The sequence below is a fragment of the Malania oleifera genome, chromosome 3, assembly GCF_029873635.1.
Source record: "Malania oleifera isolate guangnan ecotype guangnan chromosome 3, ASM2987363v1, whole genome shotgun sequence".
NCBI classification, from domain to species: Eukaryota; Viridiplantae; Streptophyta; class Magnoliopsida; order Santalales; family Ximeniaceae; genus Malania; species Malania oleifera.
Window position 1 is genome coordinate 93,773,366 of NC_080419.1, and position 16,856 is coordinate 93,790,221.

At 35.6% G+C, this 16,856-nt stretch overlaps 2 protein-coding genes across 6 annotated transcripts in view; one reads left to right on the forward strand and one right to left on the reverse strand.

The window, feature by feature from the left end:
• Positions 1 to 11,285, reverse strand: part of LOC131150328 (protein OVEREXPRESSOR OF CATIONIC PEROXIDASE 3) — a 30,990-nt gene extending 19,705 nt beyond the window's left edge. For all 4 annotated transcript variants that reach the window (XM_058100967.1, XM_058100970.1, XM_058100971.1 and 1 more), the window contains exon 1: positions 10,986 to 11,285. In XM_058100967.1, the coding sequence (XP_057956950.1) occupies positions 10,986 to 11,180 (195 nt within the window). In that variant the 5' untranslated portion in view covers positions 11,181 to 11,285. The remainder of the gene's footprint in view (positions 1 to 10,985) is intronic.
• Positions 11,129 to 16,638, forward strand: LOC131150329 (uncharacterized). 2 transcript variants are annotated; one of them, XM_058100973.1, is made up of 4 exons: positions 11,129 to 11,371; positions 11,436 to 11,583; positions 13,892 to 14,123; positions 16,247 to 16,638. In XM_058100973.1, the coding sequence occupies exons 2-4, from the start codon at positions 11,489 to 11,491 to the stop codon at positions 16,541 to 16,543; spliced, it is 624 nt and encodes a 207-aa protein (XP_057956956.1). In that variant the 5' UTR covers positions 11,129 to 11,371; positions 11,436 to 11,488; the 3' UTR covers positions 16,544 to 16,638. The 2 variants fall into 2 exon arrangements, with proteins under 2 accessions (XP_057956956.1, XP_057956955.1); XM_058100972.1 differs by having other exon boundaries at positions 11,367 to 11,583.
• Positions 16,639 to 16,856: the final 218 nt, after the last annotated feature.

Sequence of the window (16,856 nt, forward strand, 5' to 3'; positions counted from 1 at the left end):
CTACACCTATAGTCCTAGCGCCAATCATTACTCTATCGTACATGTGTCAGTATACCTACTAAATATTCTCTCCCCCCCCCCCCCCAAAAAAAAAACCCACCATAGAACTTCTCAAGATACCCTATCATAGGCTGTCTCTAAATACTCAAAACCAAATGCAAATCCCTCTTCTTTCCCTTAAACTTCTCCATTAATCTTTCTTAAAGATATATAGCTTCTGTAGTTTATCTCCTATGCATAAAACCAAACTGATTTTCAAAGATCCTTGTTTCTAACTTTAGCCTTTATTCAATTATGCTTTCCAATAGTTTCATTGTATGACTCACAAGTTTAATTCCAAGACAGTAATTACAATTTTGAATATCTCCTTTATTTTTGTATATATGTATTAAAGTGCTTTTCCTCCATTCATCTTGCACTTTCTTTGTCTTTAAATTTTTATAATTTCATTAAATAAATTAGTTAACCATATAATTACAGTATCACCTAAGCATTTCCAAACTTCAATTAGGATGTCATTTGGTCCTATACCTTTTTTTTTCATTTTTCATATTTTTTAATTGAAAACATAACTTCATTAGCTCTATTTTTTGCAAATATATCTCCTTTTTTTTAGCTTTTTCCTCATTTGTCTATTATAATTTTAAGTCTTTCACTTGGCTTTCATTAAATAGCTTACTAAAGTAACTTCATCATATTTCTTATACATTTCTTCTTTAATCAAGACAGTATCATCCACATTTTTTATATATACATTTTGCCTTCTCTAAGTCCTTGCTCCTTCTTTCTCTAGCTCTAGCAAGGTTAAATATGTCTCTTTCCCCTTCTTGTAACAAATCTAGCATATAAATTATTATATGCTCTATATTATAAGCTCAAGTAACGCTATTTTATGCGTTACCATTTATTTACCTGAGAGATTTATTTGAGGGATGTAGATGTCTTAAGACAATTCATTGGGAAACAAAAAGGCAAATCCCTTCTTCTTGTCTTTGGAGGTTGATCCTCTTTAAACAATCAATTTCCTGATGTGAATCACAAACAGTACCATGTGGTATCAATGCCATGGCTCAAGGAAGCCAGCTAAAGAAAATGGAGATGCATTTAGAGTTGATAGATAAACAGATTCTTGAGGTTCAACAATGATTGTTCATAATGTCCAAACTGAAGAATCAAGCAATTGAGGAGATTAAGCCTTCAATCACTGAATTAGGTCTCAAATGAAGGATCATCTAATAATGAGCAAAAGGAAGGTCTTCTCAACCAAACTGAATCAGGGAGATTGATCCAGCCCATTACTTGTCTTGGATTACCTCATTTTAACAGTGAAGATCCAAATGGGTGGATGAATAGAACTGAGCAACTTTTCAAGTTCAATTTAGTTTTGGATGAACAAAAGGTTTCACTGGTTTCCACTTTGAAGGTGAGCCCTGCAATGGTGTCAGTGGGTGAAGAAAATGAGAACTAAAACGCGTGCAACTGCTCTGCATTTGTTTTGGCTGAAGCATATATGAGGACTCCACCAGGAACTCACTAAGCTCTGTCAGACATCCACTGCTCACAAATGTGGGTCCTGATTTGAACATCTTGCAAATTGGAAGATAGCCAAACCTGAGGAATTTTTTATTAGTTGTCTTGTCAGTGGAGTCAAGAGTACTTAAGGGTGAGTTGAAGTATGATATATGAATGTTGAAACCCAAAAGTCTTAACTGCTGTAATGGGGTTGAGTTGGTTCAATGAGGAACAATTGCTACTTTACATCAAAATAAGGATAGTGCACTGACTTCTCCTACAGTTTTCTTAAGTACTAAGTCAGCTCCTGAGGAACAATTGCTACTTTACATCAAAATAAGGTTAATGCACTGACTTCTACTAAGTCAGCTCCTTCTGCGACTAAACTATTGACACCAACAGAAGCTAAGGCTAGGCGCAAAAGAACTTGTGCTACAATTATGACGAGAAATTTGGTTCTGAGCATTGTTGTAAGATGCTACAGTTAATCTTAATAGAAGGGACTTGATGGGATTGAAGATGCTGCGGGGTGTTAGATGATAGGAAACGTGAGATTTCTTTGCATACCATATCAAGAACCTCATTTCCCCAAACCATGCATGATTCTGGTGAGGTTAAGAAACAAACAAGACTATTCTTATCGATTCTGGAAGTATGCGTAATTCAATTCATCCTTCTTTAGTTAAACAACTTGGATGTTGGTGGGCCCCATAATCAAGACAATTCCGTTGAAGTTGAGGTGGCCAATGGGGATGCATTATCCATACAGGGTGTCTGTGAAATAGTAGGTACCAACATCATAAAGAAAGAGATGTCCACAGGAGATGCAACAATGCTAATGATTTTATATTCAGAGGAAAGAAGTTGAACAAGTGGAGATTTACCAACAGATTTGATGTTCCTAACTTCTTGTGCATATTTTTTTTACTCCCTACTCCTATTGGCTTCCTGCATTCTCTTACTACCAACAGCGACACCCCAAATATCTATCATTACTGATATCCCTATTTTTAAAAGTCAGATTTAATGCCAGTCTCCGAAAATGTTGGAAAGGGATACTATTCTGAGGTAGGACAAGTAAGAGAATTTAGATATAGAGAGAGATTTGAGAGAAAAAGAAGAAGAGAAGCAGAAGCAGGACAGAAAAAGAACAGATATGGGAAAGGAACAGAACAGAGGTGAGAGACAGAATTAGAAGAGAGATAAGAGAAGAAGGAAGAAGGAAGGAAGAAGGAGATGAAGAACAGCAGGAACCTGCAGGAAGAGAGAAAACAGAGAGAGCAAAAATGCAGCAATCTGATTTCAAACGATAATAATCCAGTAACTAACATGTACAGAACTTACGCCCACTACTAACATACATGTTTACATAAAAGCCCCAATAAAACAAGAAATTACAAAATAATTTCGAAGTACTTAAATACACCAAATAAACCTAAATTGAATAACCTTCTAAAATAACAAGAGTTTTCCCAAACTAAAATAAAAACCATAGATACATTATGAACATCTAAAATTCTCCATTGGTGGTTCTCACATCGTATTAAGCCCAGCAATAGTCCCTATTCAGCACTTGTGCTTCTGGTGTGGAAAAGAGATGGGTCATGGGGGATGAGTACTGATTATCAGGTTCTCAACAAGCATAACAATCACAGGTAAGTTTTCAATTCCCACCATCAATGACTTGTGGGATGAACTATATAAGGTGGCTTATTTTTGAAATTGGATCTCATATCAAGTTACCACCAAGTGCAGGTCCACAATAATGATATTCGAAAAACTGCTTTTCACATGCACAAAGGGCACTATGAATTCCTAGTCATGGCCTTAGGATTTACAAATGCACCTTCAACCTTGAGTCTCATGAACACCATATTCAGACCATGCTTGCAGCACTTTGTTTTTATGTTGCTGACATTCTGATCTACAGGGCTTCTTAAAAGGACTGTATATTTCATTTGAATGTAATTTTTAAAATTTTAAAGGAGCATCAATTGTTTACTTAACAATCAGAGAATATATATATTTTTTTGGGGCAAGCACAGGTGGATTATGGCTTCAGACCCACAAGAGTGTTCATAATGCTTGACCGACAAGCTCCTAAAAACCTTGGGCATTGAGAGGACTATTGGGGTTCATCAGATACTCGAGAAATTTGTAAAGGATTATGGTAACAGAAAAATTGCAGCGCCAGTTACTTCTTTGCTTTAAAAAAAAAAAAAAAATTTCAGTCGAACGTCAAGGTGGAGGTTACTTTCAACTTGTTCAAAGATAACATGATAAGGCCACCAGTTTTGGACTTACAACATTTTCTAAACCATTTGACATAGAATGTGATGCGACGGGCATTCAACCTAGAGCAGCATTCATGCAAGATTTTAAAGCTTTACATACATTGTTGGTCTACAACCCAACAGCTTAAAGCTTTTAGGAAAAGTGTTAATCTGACATGGTATTAGAGCTATGGTTGCCAAGAGGTCCTAGGTTGTAGTCTTCTTGTCTGCATTTCTTATGTGGTGGTTAAAAATTATCTTATTCCTAGTAATGGTTGTTATTCATTGTTTTAACTCTCCAAGTGCAATGGGGCTCACGTGCAGGGGAGTGTTGATATACATTGTTGGCCCACAACCTTATAGCTCAAGCCTTTACTTAAAGTCAAGTCTAACACAAAGAACCATTGGCCTATACAGCTACACAGGCAAGGCCTTGCCTGAAAGGCATTAAGGGCTTTCTGTCCATGAGAAAAGGAGCTGATGATAATCCTTCATGAACAAATTGAAGCATCACTTAATGGGCCACCATTTTGTATTCTATACTGATCATGTAGCCTGAAGACTTTGAAGGAGCTGCATCTATCAACTGAATTTCAGGAAAAATGAATAGCCAAGCTTATTGGTTTTGACAATGAATTTGGATAAAGAGCAAGGTGTTGAAAACTCAAAAACAGATGCTTTGTCTGGACAGATGGAGGGAGAATTGCTGGCTATCTCTTTCCTATTCAGCTTGGGTAAATCAGGTAAACAAAGGATTTGTGTCATTAAGACCAAACAGGTGCATATGCCCACTATTCTCACGCAGTTAGGATATTGCGGTATAAAAGTTGGGTGGCACTGGAACAAAAACTGCACGGCAAGAACTAGTTCTTAAATTGCTACACAATTCACTCAAGGATGGTCATACGGGATTTCACAAACTTATAAAAGAGCTCTAGAAATTTCTATTGAAGGCAGGTGAAGAAAGATATCAAGCAAAATGTCATTGTTTGTCATGTTTGCTAAAGCAATAAAAGTGAAAATATGATTTTCCAGTTTGCTTCAGCCTTTATAGGGTTTGGGAGGGATTTATCAATGTATTATTTTGAAGGCATGCAACCATCTCATGGGAAGGATATGATAATGGTGGCGATGGATCAAATTTCTAAATACGTCCATTTTATTCCTGCTGCTCATCCTTATATTGTTGCCCAAATTGTTCAGTTATTCACAGAATTTGTTTTTCAGCTACATCGCATGCCAAAATTCTCAGTGACAAGGCTAAGGTGTCTTAGTGCTTTCTGGAAAGCACTATTTACATTTAGCTTGCAAGGGTACAAAGTTATGCATGAGTTCTTCATTACATAAGTTATGCAAGGTACAGTGTTTGGACACCTATGTTTCACTTGTCAGCACCCAAGAGGATGGTGCAAGTGACTTCCATGGTTTGAATGGTGGCATAAAAATACTTTTCACAGTTCTACCAACATGACTCCTTATAAGCCATTGCATAGTCAGCCTCCTCTTATGGTGCTCTCTTATATTCTAATTCTAGGGCCAACTAATGTTCACCAAGTGGATATAAAGTGTTTTTTATTTGCTTAAAGAGGACTTAAATGAAGCACAAGTTTGAACAAAGCAACACGCAGACAAGCATAGGAGCAATGATCCTTTGAAGTTGGTGACAGGGTGATAAGACAGCATCATGGATTTGCAGCCATGACAGGAAGTAGGAGAGATAACGAGGAAGAAAGGGGAAGAAGAAGGAAGAGGACATACAAGGGGAAAATATCACATGTTAACTTCTCAATTCAAATTATCAACTACTACTCCTACATGGCTTTCAACACAGTTTATAAGAAAGCCTCTAATACATGAAATTACACATATACCCCTAAAACTAGTTGAAATTACAAACACATCCCTAAAATACAAAAATATTACAAGCATGTCCATAAAACACATAATCCTACATTCCTACTACAAGCAAACTAAATACACATAATAAACTAATAACAAAGCACATTGGGTTTAGGACTAGGCGTGGATACAGCCTCTTGCAAAAATGCAAGGTAAGGTTGTGTACTATAGAGACCCATTGTGGTCAGCGTCCGCCCCTTCCCCGAACGCTGCATACGCGGGAGCTTTGTGCACCGGGCTGCCCTTTTTTTTTTTTATTGGGTTTAGTACTCAATAATCCATTGACCCTCTTCTCGTCCTCTATCAAAGGATTTATTTGCATTTGCAGTTTTATCACCAAACTACAGTGGCTATTTAGAGTAAGTAGAAATTATCTCCCAGCTTTTATGGGGCCTACAAGAATTTAGAGAAAATTCGCCAAGTTGCTTATAACTCTATAAGCTAGATGTAGAGAAAATTTGCCAAGTTGCTTATAACTATATAAGCTAGATGTACCTGGACGGCTGGCCCTACAAGATCCAAAGGCACATCCTCTTTTATATTTCAAAACCTTAAAAAGAGGATTGTACTTGATAAGGTGGTCTCTACCAACATGCCTTATTTTGGTGATTTGATGAAGTTTTTTGGATAGAAAATGATCAAAAGCACAACCACACTATAGCAGAAGTGCTTATGCAGTGGTCACAAACTCATTAGGAAGATGCCGCTCAAAAGACTCTGCATGAGTTACAGAAGAAATTTCCTAATTTTCAACCTTGAGGATAAAAATTAATTTCTAAGGATGAAAGAATGAAAATGTGTTATTTGAAAATTTCCTATTTAGCAATATTCTCCTATTTTGCCATAATTTATTCTCCCTTAATTTTTCAGGTCCTTTAATCGAGGCTTAAGTTACTCTACTTCGGCTTTGGGTAATCTCTCTACGGAAAGGACATGTCCTATACATCCCTAGATGACAGCCATGTGTCATTACCTATAATCAATGGTTTAAATTCAATCACATCCATATTCCGCAAGGAATCTCAAATCTCCAAATGACATCAAATAACAATTATACCTAAAATTAGTTTCCCATACACATGCTTCTTTGCTCTGCAACCAAACTTCTCGCCTTTTTGCAATTTGCCTTGGCTCATTTTACTTAAAACTAGTAGTCATGGGCCTCATGGCTTTTGCTTTTTAGTAATATGAAATATTAAATTATCAAGCATAATTGGTATGGCATGATCCCATAGATCTTACTTTGGATCCAGTATCACAAAATTCACAACAAGTTTCAAATATGGTGTCATGTACTCAGGTAAACTGCTATATGCTTGAATAAAAGTGAAATGATTTTATTGAGATAATATTTATTTATATTACATATTTTTGACAGAAAAAATCGATCATACTTGCAAACAATGGATAATGGTGGACACCAAAGTGGCAGTCTCATAGAGTTGGAGTTTCAAAGGATAATGTTCATGCATTTACAAGATTTTATTTTATTTTTCTTTTTTTGGATTTGAGAACTCATCTATGGTGCAGTTTTTTATGGATTTAATTTTTTTGAGCCTTGAGAGGCCTCAAACTTGATTCTTGTTGCATTGAAAAAACTATTAATTTGTCAAATTTTGAGATACCTAACTTCCTTCTAATTTTATTCTTAGGCCTCTAACTTACTGTAATTTTGAATATAATCATTGTTTGCTGTCATTTAGAAATTTAGACTCGTTATGAATATGGTTAAATTTAGAAGATAGATTGAGAGCAATGACATGTGACCATAATGGGTAGATACATAGGACAAGGATCTAGAGCTGGTTTTGCTTTATTTATTTTAAGAGATTTAATTAAGGTATGTAGAGCAGTATGGCAATGCAGTGAGAAGTAAAAAAATTCAAATATCTTTTTCTTGTCTTTGGATGTTAATCCCCTAGAAGTGATTAATTTATTTTTTCAACATCAGAAAGCTAATTTTGGAGGCTCAACAACAATAAAACCAAGCCTTAAGTCCCACTAGATGGAGACGGCCACATAATCCTTTTCCACCAATTTATGTGATCATGGACAATTTCTTTCGATAAATTCAGGGCTATTAAATCCTTAATCGCTATCTCATTTCAAGTTATTTTAGGTCTACCCTTACCCATTCTACTACCCCTCGTAATAATTAACTCACTCTTCCTCACTAGCGCACTATGTGGCCTACGTTGCAAGTGCCTAAACCATCTAAGTCGTCCCTCCCTTATCTTCCATAGGAGCTATGCCTAACTTGCTGCGAATATGTTCATTTTTTAATTTATCTTTCAGTGTTATACCATTCATCCATCTAAGCATTCTCATCTCAACAACTTTCACTTTTTGGATATGTTATTTCTTAGTTGTCCAACATTCTGATCCATATAGCATAACTGGTCTTATAGCCATCCAATAAAACTTTCCTTTTAATTTTAAGTGTATTCTAAGATCACAAAACACACTTAAACCACTTCTCCATTTTACCCAACCTGCTTTAACTCTATGCATTACATCCTCCTCAATTTCTCCTCCAACTTACATAATAGATCCAAGATATCTAAATCTACAAGTGCTATTTATTTTTACATCATCAAATTTAACTTTGTCACCAATATTCTTCCTACTATTTTTGAAATTACATTTCATATATTCTGTCTTATTTCTACTTATCCTAAAGCCTCTAGATTCTAAAACTTCTCTTCATAATTCTAACTTAGCCTCTACTTTACCCCTAGTTTCATCAATCAATACAATATCATCTGTAAACAACATACACAATGGAAACTCATTTTGGATACTCCCAGTCAGTTGATCCATCACTAAAGCAAAAAAATAAGGGCTCAAAGTTGATCCTTTATGTACACCTATTGTGATTAGAAATTCTCTAATATTTCCACCTATAATCCTTACACTAGTCATTACTCCATCATACATATCCTTAATGACATCAGTATACCAACTACATACACCTTTTTTTTCTAAAACCAACCATAAAACTTCCCTAGGTACCCTATCATACGCTTTCTCTAAATCAATAAATACTATATGCAAATCCCTCTTTTTTTCCCTAAACTTTTCCATTGATCTTCTAAAAATATATATAGTTTTTTAATAGACCTTCCAGACATGAAACCAAATTGATTTTCTGAGACCTTCATTTTTAGTTTTAACCTTTGTTCAACTACCCTTTCCCATAATTTAATCATATAACTCATTAGTTTAATTCCACGATAGCTATTACAATTTTTAATATCTCCTTTATTTTTGTATGTAGGTATTAAAGTATTTTTCCTCCATTCATCTGACATTTTCTTAGTTTTTATAGTTGTGTTAAATAAATTAGTTAACTATATAATTCTATTATCACATACGCATTTCCAAACTTCAATTGGAATGTTATCCAGCCCTATTGCTTTTCCATTTTTCATCTTTTTTATTGCAAACTTAACTTCGTTAACTCTAATCATGTGAAAAATCTTATATTTTTAGTTTTTTCCTCATTTGTCAATTCTAAGTTTAGGTCTTCTACTTCACCATCTTTCTTTTATATCTTCTTCCTCAACCAAGACAATATCATCCTCACTTTTTATACATTTTACAATACCTAAGTCCTTGCTTTTTCTTTCTCTAACTCTAACAAGTTTAAATATATCTTTTTCCCCTTCTTTTGTATCTAATCTATCATACAAATTATTAAATGATTTATGTTTAGCTTCACTAATGGCCTTTTTTGCATCTTTTCTGGCCTCTTTATACTTGTCAAAGTTATCCATGTTTCTACATTTTTGTCATGTTTTATACCAAATTATTTTTGTCTTTACGACTTTTTGAACATCTTGGTCCCACCACCAACTTTCTTTACTATTCAAGAATCTTCATCTTGACTCGACTAAAATCTTTTTTGCCGTTTTTTTAATAGAGCTAGCTATTCTACTCCAAAGATTGTTTGTGTCTACACCATCTTCTATAGTCCAATCACCATCTTTGATCATTTTATCTTTAAATTTTGTTATAATTTCTCCCTTTAGAATTTAGATTCCACCATCTAGTTCTCTTACATTGATTTATTTTATCCTTACTCTTCCATTTTTCAATACATATATCTAATACTAAAACTCTATGTTGTATGGTTAAGCTTTCACCTGGGATAACTTTACAATCTTTATATGATAAATGATCTACCCTCCTACTTAAGAAAAAGACTATTTGAATTTTATTTGTCCACTTTTGAATCTTAGTAAGTATTCTTCTCTCTTCTTAAAGCAAGTATTCATTGTAATAAACTTGTATGACAGAGCGAAGTATAAGATCATCTCTCTAAGCTCATTTTTGTCTCTGTATCCATATCCTCCATGTATCCTCTCATAACCTTTATTATCCCCTCCATTGTGTCTATCCATTCAAATCTACTCCTATGAATATTTTCTCAGTCTTTGATATGTCTTCTATAATAATATTCACTTCTTCCCAAATTTGTCTTTTAAGATTTTCTGGTAAGTCTACATGAGTACAAGCACTAATGATATTTATTATCTTTTTACCTAAAACCATCTTGATTTTTATAATTATATTCCCTACTCTATTTACATCTAGAACACTATCTTTCAAGTCTTTGTCTACAATAATTCCTACCTCATTCTTATGTTTCACTTTTCCGGTATACAACGTACCCGGACCCTGACACATCATGTCGCTTCAGGATGACGACCTAGCCAACCCTCACCCACTTTTCGCTACACTCAGATGGTATAAGTGCAACACAGCGCTCGTAGGGGACACCGTAGCGAATATTCGGTAAAGATTCATATCAATAAAAATTTTACGCTGGTTGTCAGCTACCTAACGCAACCCTCCTCCTTTACTGGACCCGGCTGTGTGCGAAAAGATTAGAACATTACGGAGTTGGCTCAATTTATGTCATTTCAAGAAAGAGGAAGAGGAGGATATCCAACCATAAATGTTGCTTAGTTCGCAGAACTTTGTACATGGTGTTTTGCCCTTTTGCCTATTTCTGTTTTCTATTTTATTTTTGGGGCCTCCTTGTTTTGCTGTTGGAACTTTGTTCTTCATTTCATCTTCCAACAAAAAGTAGAAAAATTAAAATTAAATAAATTTTCTATTTCTATATCTTAGCCACAAAAAAAAATTTAAAGCGAAACCCACCACTAAGCCATCATTTTCTTTCATTTTCCCAAGGTTTCCAACCAAGAAAACAGAGTAAAAAAAAAAAAAAAAACCTATATACAATCTTCAACATAGAAAAAACAAAGAGTAAGAAACATTCGAAATTTTGCTTACCTTGCCTTTCCCCGAAGATGTGACTGCAGGGGAGGTGTTATGTCGGCGAGAGAAAACGAGAGCAGAGAAAGACAGATGAGGACGTGGCAGGATTTGATTGAGTACCGGAGGGCGAAACAGGAACAGGCTTTTTTCAGGTGGCGGGGGAGAGGCTCGGACGGCCATGGAAGGGTGAAGCGATGGAGCAAGCGCCATTGATATCTCAAGCTCAGTAGCTCAGAACGAAGTGAAGTCTATTGGGAAGGTTTTTAGGAAATATCCACTGCGGGTCGCGCATTTTGAGAAACTTGCAATTGCGCCGGATCGCACCGTCGCAGGTTGGATATTTTTTTTAAAATGGGACCTACAGTATAACGTCGTCGTTTCAGATCAGCAGAGATATTAAGGTAAACCGCTAAGAAGAACCATGCCGACGTCGTTTATCTTGGCTCTGAATTTTATTCCCCACAGGTGCGGCGTGCCTTCCTGTACCATACATCGCTCTCTCTCTCTCTCTCGCTCGAATGGCATCTTCTTCAAAGGGATGGCTCAGCAACATCTCGTCAACAGCTTCCCGCGCCTATCTCTTTCTGATCATCCTTCAGATCCCACTTTTCAGGTAAAAGGCCTTTGCATTTGCCATCAAACCCAATTCGTTTAATGCTTTAGCATTTGAACTGGAACATTTTACGCTTGTAACTCTATATGCTTCTTCCCGTCTTCCGTTTCCATGATCTCAACCTGTTCTTCAACCTTAATTTTACTCGTAATAGTTGTCTTCATGATTTAGCTTTTGACTGTTCCTGATTTAGCTTTTGGCTGTTCCTTGTTTCGAAATGCTCCTTGCAATTTTTGCTGTTTTGTTGGCTTTGACGTCGAACTACTTTTTGTGTTCTTTAATGGATTGAAAATTCAGAAGCTATCGAAGGCCATGTTCTGCATCTGGGTCTATTCTTTGATATGTTCCCATGAGGGTTGATTTAAGACCTTTGAGCAGCGGGGTCTGTCATATGAGCCTTCAGATTTTTTAATTATAATATTATTTTTTTAATAGCATTAGCATATCATCATAGGTTAGTATGTCTCAATTCGGACTTATTCTTTGATCTACTTGAGTTCCAACAAGAACAGATGAAAAAAGGATAAATGGTAGTTTTTGGAAGCATGGATTTCAAGCCTTAAATTAGGATTTGTGTGGATTTGGAACAAATTCAATACAATTTTACTCTATACTTTGTCCAACTCCATACAAATCCAAATCTAAAGGCCTGAAATCCATGCTCCCAAACATAGAGAAAATATTTTCACCACATTCATTTGTAGAAAGACATCTAATAATTGTCCTTGATGGATTTCATGTTACTTGTTCGCTGTTTTGAAAAAAAAAAAAAAATCCTTCTATTAGTAGCCACCAGATAATCCTTCATCCAACTAATTAATTTAATCCTGCAATTTATTTGCCTTCATTTTCTTATTCCTTCCCAATACATCTTTAATCTTAACTGTGTTTTAATTGATCCAAAAATGAAGGTTATGCTTGGTTCGAATATTGTCTACTTCTAGGTTTAGAATGGTACACAGGGATTTGATAGCCTACAGAAAAGAAGTGTTGTTTTTGTAAATGACAAAGGAAAAATTTGTACTGATCAATAACGTGGAATAGATGAGAAATGAATATTCCCAAATTCTCCAGTGGGAATGTCCATTACTATCCTATTTTATGCTGGATGAAATAACAAAAACTCTTCTAAGAGTGACTATTTTCAAAATTATTAGATTCTTATATAATTTTATCACATTCCCATTATATTATATTCTATTCCTATGACTAGTTATTCCACGAATCAAAGTAACATCTGTATACTTCTAGTGTTAATGAATGACTAATTATTTCATTCTTTCTCAGGAAGAAAGTTAGCTACACACACACACATATAATTATTTGATCCTGTCTCCTGAAATAAATTGGCTGCTTATATATATATAAAATCCATTTATGATTTACAGTTTTGCCCTTGTTGATCTTTGAACTCCTGCACCCCATTCATAGTTAATTTTTACGTTTAACCATCCAATGTATTTTGTCTGATATCGTCGTATATTTTATTAAAGAAAATATTGATGTTTGATTTCTTTATGCTTTTTAAAATGATGACCGGTGATGAATATACAGATTGAATGGATTTACACCAAAATTTGAAAAATAAACACTGCAAGATTTTATAAAATATTTTCTCAATTTATTCCCCTCAAACTAATCTATTTAATCCATTTCTTTGATTGCTAATGTCTCTTCACAGGCAATACCTTTAAGCAATAATAAGCAGTACAACAATTATAGTAAAAACCACTTTAGAGTTGGCATCATTTTTTTAATCCTAGTTTTGTAAATTTGTCCAGAATATTTGCTGTATTGATGTTTATTGCATTGATACTAGTTAATTTAGCTTGCTGTCAACATGATGCAATTTATTCTGTGATTACTAGTTGGAAATTTTGAGTAATGCTACAACAAAAAATTATATATATATATATATATATATATATATATTAAATAGTTACGGGCTCAGCCTTACGGTCATTGGCTCAACTTTGAAGTGGCCATCGGAATATTATTGTTAAGACTTACTTTCTTCTTTGCTGGGTAAGATTATGATCTATACTGATTTTTGTTGTATCTATGGCCATAACATGTAATTTTAGTTGTCAATTATTCTTATTGTAATATTTATTTGAGAATTCTATTTGTCATTTTGTTTTTCTCTATTTCTAGAATATAAATAAGCCTATGATTCTCACTGTGAATATGTATAAATCTAGAAAATAAATTGCAGTAATGGCAAAAAAATTTTAAACTTCAAGCTATTTACTAATTGCTTTGTCTCTTGGTGCTTCCCCCCTACCCTTCTAAAATTTTACATTCACAGGGTACCATGTAGATCTGGTATGTGTACAACGCCATTACAGGTCACTTCTTCCCAGTTGATTGCAAGTGAGATCTTTCCTGTAGCTGTAGTGAAGGCCCTTCTCTACCCTGGAGCCGTAGCAAATGGCCTTGTCAAGAACTTAACTGTTCCAGGATGGGATCACCTACTAAACATATATAACTTGACCGATGTGAAGGAAGCCCCGGCAATAGCTGATCTCCAACGCCTGGAGGTTCTGCCTCTTTCTTTTACATCCCCTTTTCTGTTTGAATATATATTTCATCCTAATTTAAGGGAAATTGAATTATTTAGGGTTGTACTTGTAGTAAGGCTTGATGATGGCTGCTAGATGGCAAAGATATCTGGAACTGGCATGAACTTCGAACTTAGAAGGGTATGTCATGTACTTGTGTTGGAGTGAGGCTTGAGAGCAGGGAAAGAGACATTGGTGTGCATTAATGGTGAGACCAGGCTGCCAAAAATGGTGTGGAATTCTGGGTGGTGGATAGAGTCCATGGTGAGTTGTGCGAAGATTGGTGCTAGGTGGCAATTGTTGTGGAACTGCTTGTGGCAAGCATGGATGTTTCATGTGGCCGAAAAATGAAGGCAGCGCTCACCACTGGCAACTGTCTGCAGCAACAGTTATAACTCACTGTCAGTGAGCCCGCAAAAATGGTGGACATTGCTGTCTCAGAATCTCATTTCAAGCTATTTAGGTTAAAATTGAAATAAGTTCAATAATTAAGAGAATGCAAAGGTTGATGAGTAGTATTACTCTAAAATATAAGGAAAGAACACATTTGTGCTAAGTTAGGCATAGCAACTATACAGCATATGGTAAGAGCGGTCAAAAATGGTTTGAGCTCTTGCAACATTTGCCAAATAATACACCATGAGAAGTGAGCTAGTTATTGTTTGTGGCAGCAGGACATGGAGGACTGGACCTAGACTACTTGGACTGAGACAGTGAAAAGACAAGAAAGGAATATATTTGTGCTAAGTTAGGCCTAGCACCTATACAACATAAGATAAGAGTGGTCAAAATGGTTTGGGCTCTTACAACTTAGGCCAAATAATGCACATGGGAAGTGAGCTAGTTAATGTTAGAGGCAATAGGACATGGAGTGCTGGACCTAGAATACTTGGACTGAGACTGTGATTAATTTCTTAATGGTTTGAAGGCATTCCAGCTGTTGGAGGATACTGTCCTAGATAGTCCAAACGGATAAAGTAGAACCCTCCTAGTGCAACTTAAGGCTTGGTTGTTGTTGTTAACTGACATTTTGGTCTTAATAGGAAAAGTATTTCAAGGGTGGAATGGTGATTCCATTGGTTGAGGGTGGAATCTTGATTTTAATAATGGGGGGATATTGTTTCTGCTAGAATCCCAATTATGGCCTTACTGGAGTTGAATAGGGGAATGGAATCAAGACTACAATCACTGTTCTGTTCCTCTCTCAATTTCATCTATCCAAATGCCATGTAAATGATTTTTGTTGTTTGTTTTCATTGATTTTTGTTGCTTCCTTGGGCGAGGTCCCCCACCCCCCAAAAAAGTAATAGTTGGCTATATAACACGTTAAGTAAATAGCTTTTTTTTTGGGACAACTTTTTGAAGTTAGTTTTTCCTAATAGAATATTTTATTCCATTTGCATCCTTCGTTTCTTTCAAATTTTGCAAAATTATCAACGCATTAATCACGTTTCCACAAATACATCAATTTTGGTCATTTTAAACATTTCAATCACCGTACTACTTTTTGCTGAACTCAACCTTTCTTTTGAGCAGCTTCTTTTTCAGAGGCCAAACAATTTTACAACTAGTGAATCAGTTCCTTTCCAAATGTATCTTGGACAGGGGACTAAGCCTTTGTATCTGTATTATTTCATAATATTCTTAGTTTCATAACATTCCCAAACTATTTCCTTTTACTTCCGCCGTTCTTGCTATTATCACTGGTTTCTCATCTTCCCTCTTGACTTCTGGATTTTAAATTATATGTGGGGCAAAGTAACCCTCAATCCAAGTTTTTATGATGATAATGACCATTCTGATTCGAATCTGAAGTGTAGCTGTTTATATATTTATATATGACTGATTGGAAGCTAATCTCACCTGTGAGGGAGTGCCTTAATGGCTGAACAACAGCTTCTACCAAATAAATAACAGTTCTGTGACTTCAGTCCAAATTTCCAGTCACATTTGGGATAGATAATCTCATCAACTCTGCATTTATATGGATCTCCTTCCATGGCAACAAGATATGCCAAAAATGTTAGTTTCTCATACAATACCCTAGATTTCTGGTTTTAATTTTCTTTGCTGGTGACCACACCTGTCTTCTGAATTGGCAGGTTCTTGCAGGAAGCTACTTCGCTGTGGCAGGAGCACTTGTGGGTATGATAAAACCAGGGAGGATGAGCATGTTTGGGACGCTTTTGATAATCTGGGGCCTAGTCAAGGAAGGGATACTCGGAAAGCCTGCGAACACCGATCCCACAACAGCTGTTTATGTCTACCCAACAATGTTGATTGCATTGATCTGTGCCCTCTCATCCATTAAGTATGATGTAAAGAAGGCTATAAGAAGTGCCCCAGCCAGGCCCATCGCTAAACCTCTGCAGAGCTCATCAAAATCAAAGCTGAAATGAGTTCCGTGATTGTATCACTTTTTATTGGTTTCATCCACACTTGTATTGAAATTTTCAAGATTACTGAGTTAGAACTTATTGTTCTCCTACCAAAATCAACTCTAAACTCTCTATCTTCAGTCTTCTGTCCAAGTTCCTGATTTAATTGATTAAGGGAACCATGCAAGTGTTGCAGACATGGGAAAGCTTGGAGGTGCTTCCCCTGGCTGCCAATCAAATGCGAATTTCAAAATTTACAGTTGGATTTCTGATACTGTGGTCTCCGTTCGTAAATAATCAATTCTTTTTCTGAAGTCATGTGACTCTATGGTAC